Source organism: Loxodonta africana, chromosome 3 (assembly GCF_030014295.1).
Source record: "Loxodonta africana isolate mLoxAfr1 chromosome 3, mLoxAfr1.hap2, whole genome shotgun sequence".
NCBI classification, from domain to species: Eukaryota; Metazoa; Chordata; class Mammalia; order Proboscidea; family Elephantidae; genus Loxodonta; species Loxodonta africana.
In genome coordinates, this window is record NC_087344.1 from 186,090,912 (window position 1) to 186,098,505 (window position 7,594).

Here is a 7,594-nt window from a genome sequence, read left to right on the forward strand (position 1 = left end):
CTCAGGAAGAAAACAATCATGCCTGGTTTACAGACGGTTCTGCACGATATGCAGGCACCACTCAAAAGTGGACAGTGACAGCACTATAGGCCCTTTCTTCCTGAAGGTCAGTGCTGAAGGACAATTCTCCCAATGGGCAGAACATCAAGCAGTGCACCAGGCACTTCATTTCCTTTAGAAGGAGAAATGGTCAGATGTGCAATTCTGTACTGATTCACGGACTGTGGCCAGTGGTTTGGCTGATTGGTCAGGGACTTGGGAGGAACTTGATTGGAAAATAGGAGATAAGGGGGTATGGGGAAGAGGTATGTGGATAAACCTGTCCGAATGGACCAAAGAAGCAAATATATTTGTTTCTGATGTGAATGTTCACCAAAGGGTGCCCTTGGCAGAAGAGTATTTTAACAATCAAGTGGATAGGAAGACACATTCCGTGGCAACAGGTCATCCTCTTACTAAGCCACTCGGGTCATTGCCCAGTGGGCTCATGAATGAAGGGGCCTTGGTGGCAGAGATGGAGGTTATCCCTGGGCTCAGCAACATATACGTCCGCTGACCAAGGCTGACTTGGCTACAGCCACCGCTAGGTGCCCAATCTGACAGCAGCAGAGGCCAACATTGAGACCCTGATATGGCAACATTCCTCAAGGTGACCAACCAGCAGCCTGGTAGCACGTTGATTACATTGGACTGCTTCCATCATGGAAAGGGCAGCGTTTTGTTCTTTCTAGAACAGATACTTAATCTGGATATAGATTTGCCTTCCCTACATGCAATGTTTCTGCCAAAACTACAATCCTTGGGCTGACAGAAAGCTTTTTCCACTCTCATGGTATCCCACGGCATCGCCTCAAAACAAGGGACTCACTTCACAGCAAATGAAGTGCAACAATGGGCCCACCCTCATGGAATTCACTGGTATTACCATGTTCTCCATCATTCTGAAGCAGCTGGCTTAATAGAATAATGGAATGGTCTTCTAAAGACAATTAAAGCACAAGCTAAGTGGCAATACCTTGCAGGGTTGGAACAATGCTCTCCAGAAAGTTGTATATACTCTAAACCAGGGTCGGATATATGATTTTGTTTCTCCCATAGCCAGGATTCATGGGTCCAGGAATCAAGGGGTGGAAATGGGAATGGCACCACTCACTATTACCCCTAGCGACCCACTCATGAAATTTTGTTTCCTGTCCCCTCAACCTATGCTTTGTGGGTCTAGTGGTCTTAGTTCAAAAGGGAGGAATGCACCCACCAGAAGACACAGCACTGATTCCATTGAACTGGAAGTTAAGAATGCCTCCTGGCCACTCCTCATGTTTCTGGATCAACAGACAAATAAGAGAGTTACTACATTGGCTGCTGTGATTGACCCTGCTTACCATGTGGAAATAAGATTCATATTACATAATGGAGGTAGTGAAGAGTATGTCTGGAATACACGAGATCCCTTAGGACATCTCTAAGTACTACCAGCATCTGTGATTACTAAAAAAAAAAAAAAAAAGGGAAAACTACAGCAGCCCAATTCGGACATGACTACTAATGGCCCAGACCCTTCAGGAATGAAGGTTGCGTCACCCCACCAAGCAAAGAACCACAGCCAGCTAAAGTGCTTGCTGAGGACAAAGGGAATGCAAAATGGGTGGTGGAAGAAGGTAGTTCTAAATACCAGTTACAACTGCATATCCAGTTGCAGAAACAAGGATTGTAATTGTTATGAGTATTCCTTCTCTGTATTTGTGCATCAAATATTTTTGTTTTCTTCATTTATAAAATATAAGATGTAAATGGGTTTTTGATTATATGCATGTTAGTTATGTCCGGTGCAAGTACCACTCTGTAATGGTCTTTATTCAGAGATTGTGTATGGTTTAAGCAGATGTATACAGGTGCCAAGTTGACAAGTGGTGGACTGTGATTGGTAAGGCTGTTTTTCAAATTGGCTGGGCCATGATTCTCAGTGATTTGGCAGTTATCTAATGATGTAGTTTGGCAGTTATGTAACAATATTATTTGGCAGTTATGTAATCATGTATTTATCCTTTATTTTGTGATATAATGTAATCACTTCCATGATGTGATCTGATATGATCAGCCAACCTGTTGTAAGGGGGTTTTCTCAAGGATGCGACCTGCATCCAATATATATGGACATTCTGGCAAAGCTCTCTGGCTTTTGCTCACTCCTGAACCTGCTTCCCACTCGTCGTCATCCGAACCCTGGTTCTTGGGACTTGAGCCAGCGGACCGCCATATTGACTGCCAATCTTGGGGGTTGTAGGCCTCTCCAGCCTCTGAGCCAGCAGCCTGCTGTCTTACCTCCGATCTTGGATTCATCAGCTTCCACAGTCTATGAGCGAGCAGCCTGCCATCTGACTTGCCAATCTTGAATTCATCGGCCCCTGCTGCTACGTGAGCCAGGAGAAGTCTCCAACCTGACACCTGACCCACAGGCTGGGGACTTGCCAGCCTCCTACAGTGGCATGAGCCATTTCCTTGAGATAAATCTCTCTCTCTTTTTGTCTCTCTCTCTCTCTCTCTCTCCTTGGTGGCACCGTGGTTAAGAGCTACGGCAGCTAACCAAAAGGCCGGCAGGTCAAATCCACCAGCCATTCCTTGGAAATTCTATGGGGCAGTTCTCCTCCATTCTATAGGGCCACTATGACTCGGAATCAACTCAACAGCAACCGGTTTACTTCTCCAGAGAACCCAGCCTAAGATACCATCCAGGTTCCAATGCCTACCTTTGCAAGAATCCGTTTTCATGATTGTATGGAAGACCCCAACAAAGAGTTTGGACTCTTGATTACACTGATGCAGGCTTCTGACCTACTAGGGTCTGTAAATATTCTGACAGGAGCCAGAGCCACTTTGCAGTCTGCCCTTATCACTAGGGCAGAAGAATATGCGTGTTAAATTCAATCAATTCTCAGAGGAGTTTTTTGTCAACAAATGTTTATAAACACCTACTCTGTGCCAGGTATACTGCTAGCTGTTGAGGATTCAATGGTGCAAACAGTCTCTGCCCTCTACAAACTCATATTATACAAGAGATCAGATAAATGAAGTAGGTGTTGTGGATGCTAGAAAAAAAATTAATCATAATGTACAATAGAGAGAAAAAGGGGAAAGTTATCACATCCTTGGGGTCACCTCTGAGTACAATCACTACAGAGAAGATGACACTTAAACTCAGAATTAAGACAAGACGTTCCAAGGCAGGCAAGACTAAGAAAGAACTTCCAGGCAGAGGAAACAGAGACAGCAAATGTATTGAAAACAGGAAACAACACGGAGTGTTGTGGGGATTTGCAAGTACTTGGATCTATACCCTGAGCATAGCTGTTAGGAGGAGTTCAGAGTAAAATGCGGTCAAGGAGGCAGGCAGAAGACCAACTTCAGGGCCATGGCACAAAAATAACCATCACGGATCAGCACCCTGGGTATCAGAAGAGAGGAGGCAAAAGTTGAGAATGATTCTAGACTGGGATGTTGCAAGACAGGTGTGGGTAAAGAAAAGATAAAAGCCAAGTTGAGTTGTGGTGGTGGATTATGGAAGGTAGGCTGAGCGGAGAAGGTGACACCAGCCAAGGTTGAAAGGAAGAGAGAAGAAGAGGCTTAGAGACCCAAGGTCCTGATTAGTTCGAAAAGTAGGGGAAATGAAAGCAAGGGAGAGAAGGAGCAGCAAGGCTAAGCACAAGTAGGTGGAAAGGAGAATATCAGAAAGGAGTACAGCCAACTTCTGACAAAACGCAGAGTAGAAGGGGACCCCAAGTAGAGAGGAGGAATAGGTGAGGAGGGACTTGTTAGTTAATTAGTAAATGATTACTATATTATCTCAAGCATATCCTGTGGGTGGGATAGAGAAGGAAACAGCAGGTCAGGTTGAAAGAATGGTGTGACCAGTAGGTTAACAGGCGACTGTGACCAAGCAGATAGGAGTGAAGGAACGAGATAGAGTGAACCTCAAGGAGGAGGTGTAGAAGACATGGCCTGGAAGTGACACGGGGGATGGAAGTGATTACTGACCCCTCCTGCCTCCTGTCTCTTTCAGGCTTGAGTATGTCCAGAGTGAGCAGCCCCCTGCCTTCCCAGGGAAGAAGTCACAAGGGGATTGGTGTTCTCCAGAGAGCCAAGGCTCGGAAGGTAGCTCCTGTGCCATGTTGGTTTCTGAATCCTAAGTGCCCAGCAGTGTGTGACCCCAAGTAGAGGATCCCACACTGGGAGTTAGTTTCTCCTCTCCACCCTACCTGGCCAAAAGGTTAGTTTGTTTTTCAAGTATCACACTAGGGAAGGCCCTTCCACCACCCATAAGGGAACACATAACTACTGTGGGCCTTAACCAGCCCTATTCTTTCACCTGCTTCCTGTGGGACTTCCCCTCTAGACAACAAGCTCTTCAAATCTTCACTATTGTCTCACTTCTGTCTCCACAGTGCACATGTCTCACACCTCAGTGAGGAGAGACACCGTAGAGCAGAAGCTCCCTCTCATTCACACACACACATGCATAAACACACACACACCTTCCGCAGGTTAACACATACAAGCACAAAAAACTCATATCCATAGATTCTGCAGGCAGAGCTGGTTCTCAGGACCCTGCTGCCTCTCCCCATTCATGACAATGACCCACAGAGAAAATGCCCACTGGCCCTCAGGCTCAGGAGAAGGCACGACTTTGGTACAGGATGTACTTTTGACCTCAGAGGAGAGATCCAACTCCTCTATGGCCATTAGAAGGAACTTCAATGAAGGGCTAGGAAATAAAGCATCTGCTCCTTCTCCCTGCTCTTTCCTAAACAGCCAGGTGGGTGATGAACATCTCAGTGCCACACCTGAGATACCCCACCCCCTACACACTTACTCACAGATGGACACCACTTGGGAGACAAAGGGACACCCCAGGATCCCAGCTCTATCCCAGGAGAAAAAAGAGCATGTGCCATACTAGGGCCCTCCTGTGATGCCAGCAGTTGGGCTACATTGGGGCCCTGAGGAGCAGAAGTGGGCCTGGGGAAAGACCAGGAAGGTCTGTCTGGAGGAAATGTCAGCTGGGTTGACCCCCCTCGTGGAGAGTCTACAAAGCTGAGAGTCAATATTTGTCCTTTTGTCCACTCACACCACCAAAAGAAAAGGAAGGAGTAATGCAAGTGTCAGGTGCAAGGAGATACTTTATTGTTTTGGAGGACTCTGGAAGCCTCTAGGCCGGACTGGCCTGGAATCACTGGGGTCCCCCGGAACAGGGCGGCGCACCATGGCTCTGTTTGTGGTAGTCAGTGGCTATGTCCCCCACTACACAGAGAAACTCGGAAAAGTCAATCTTCTTATCCTCATTCTTGTCTTTTTTCTCAAAGACATTGCATAAGTAATCTTTGCCCCTTCTTTCCTATGGGGTAAAAAACATACAAACAAACATAAAAACATTATCCAGGGAGAAGAGGAGAATAGAGACAGATGAAGAGACAACACCTAGGGCTCAACCATAGGTGTGGTTGGTTAGGTGAGGCTATGGAGATGGAGAGATAGGGTCAAGCAAAGTTAAGCCCTGACTCAGCACTGGAGATTTCTGGCCAAAAATGGCAACTTGCATGGGGAGTACACTGTTAAAGGACAAGGGGACTCAGGTTCATCCACCACCTCCCCTTCAGGCACACTGTCTTCATTCTTCCCTCATGGGACCATTACAGCCCAGCCAGTTACTCTCCTCATTCTCTAATGCTCTTCACACTTAAATTCTTTCCCATCAAAACCTATCAGTTCGGCCCCATTTATTCTATTTCTTAGTCTCAGTCTGTGCTAATGATTCCTTCTAACAGTTAAATGAAATTAGGGCTATGAATGTGCTTTGCCCATATAAGAGATAGTGGCCGTGTCTATAGGGTTCTTGATTCCCACCGAGTTACCTACGCTTCCACGGGCAGTGCTAGTTCAGTGGTAGAATTCCCACTTTCCAAATAGGAGGCCCGAGTTCAATTCTCCGCCAATGTACCTTGGTGCACAGCCACCACTCATCTGGCAGTGGAGGCTTGCATGTTGCTATGATACTGAAAAGCAGCTAGCAATAACCCCTTCTCTCAGGAAAATGTGAAGAAGAGCCTTTAGGAGGCAAACTTTTACCCCAAGGCAACCAGACCCTTGGAGGGACTCTCAGTGACCAGTGGGAGGGCAGATGCTTTAGTCTATTCACTGGTTTTCAAATCATAACACTTTCTTGAGTCTCTAATATGTCCACCACTTTTTCTCATTTTCAAAGCATTTTCAAATAAGTCATTTCATTTCAACAACACCAACTGAGGAAATTAAGTTCTATTATCTCCTTTTGCAGATGAGAAAACTAAGGATCGGATTGTGGGTGATTTGTCCAGATTCACACAGCAACAGAGCCCCAGTGGTAGAACAGGTGCCCAGGAGAAAAAAGAGCATGACTCTGTCCTGAGCTCCTAGAATCTTCCATTCTGCCTCCACATGGGACTGGCCCTGCCTCGGGCCTGGAGGCAAAATGAGGAGAGAGAGGAGGTATGGTGAGCAAATCAGGGAAGGGCCAGACTCCTGATCGGCCAACCACAAACAGCGTAACCACTTAGCAGCGGGGTCCTCAGACATGGCAAAGCCCATGGACCCCCATCCACCCAACCTGTCCCCTCCCTGTATACACATACACAGCTTCTTCCTGTCCCAGACAAGCTAGACCCTCTACTCACACAGTCATTGAGGAAGTTGGGGAAGTTCTCCTTCAGCAGCTTCAGCAGGTTTTCCTTGTTGATCTTATCATCACGCCCGGTGTATTGATGAAATAGGTCGACCAAGCTCAGCAACAAATTCTCAGATGAAGTGTGGCATATCTTGACTTTCTCAGCTGCAATGTTGCTCATCTTGCCTTTTATTCCAAGACAAGAGTCTACAGAAAGGAAATCAATGAGAATGAACTGGGTGAAAGAGAGTTTGAAGGACAAGGCCAAGGAGTGAGTGAGGGCTTAGCTAAGACAGAACAAAAAGAACTTGTCTTTCTCAAATGGTGAGGTAAATTGGTCTCAGGGAGGAGAGAGTGGAACCAAGTCTTGAGTCTTGAGACCATTCCTGGGGGAGTCTGGGAGGAGTGGAAGTGGAACAGTGGAGATGAAGGCTGTGTTAGTGAGGGGCAGAGGCTGAACTGTTGGCGGTGGGTATGCAACTTTTTCTGGCTAATCCGGTTGACAGCAAAATCACAAAGAGAAACATGAAATCCCAAGGCAAGACATTCCCATCAAGCATAGCCTTTGGTCTAACCCACTTTCCACACTTCCACCTAGGAAATTACCAAGGACCACCAGCCTGAGCAATCAGGTCTAGAATCCTGGGTTTCTGGATATCTGACACAGCGGTAGAACTCCCACCTTCCAAACAGAAGGACCAAGTTAAATTCCCCACCAGTGTACCGTGGTGACAGGCACCACCGATTCTGACCCCTCCACCCTCCAAGACCTTCCCAGAAGTTATTTTGGAAGACCTTGTGCCCAAACAGCACACTGAAACCAGGGAATAAAGAAAACCAAGGGCTACAGTTGGAACATATTTTTTACCTGACAGTTCTCAGAAAAGCACCTAATAC

General features: G+C 46.6%; 1 protein-coding gene across 1 annotated transcript; it reads right to left on the reverse strand.

Moving 5' to 3' along the window:
• Window positions 1–5,123: 5,123 nt before the first annotated feature.
• LOC100661082 (protein S100-A7-like) lies at window positions 5,124–7,116 on the reverse strand. Its single transcript, XM_003414911.3, has 2 exons — window positions 6,708–7,116; window positions 5,124–5,392 (listed from the first exon to the last, which is right to left on the reverse strand). Exons 1-2 carry the CDS (start codon window positions 6,876–6,878, stop codon window positions 5,228–5,230), a joined length of 336 nt encoding a protein of 111 aa, XP_003414959.1. The 5' UTR covers window positions 6,879–7,116; the 3' UTR covers window positions 5,124–5,227.
• Window positions 7,117–7,594: the final 478 nt, after the last annotated feature.

Excerpts from the sequence above, each read along its gene's own strand:
- LOC100661082 (XM_003414911.3), bottom strand. The coding sequence starts at position 6,878 with ATGAGCAACATTGCAGCTGAGAAAGTCAAGATATGCCACACTTCATCT. Across the intron at positions 5,393-6,707 it reads CCAACTTCCTCAATGACTGT|GAAAGAAGGGGCAAAGATTA; the intron begins GTGAGTAGAGGG and ends TTTACCCCATAG.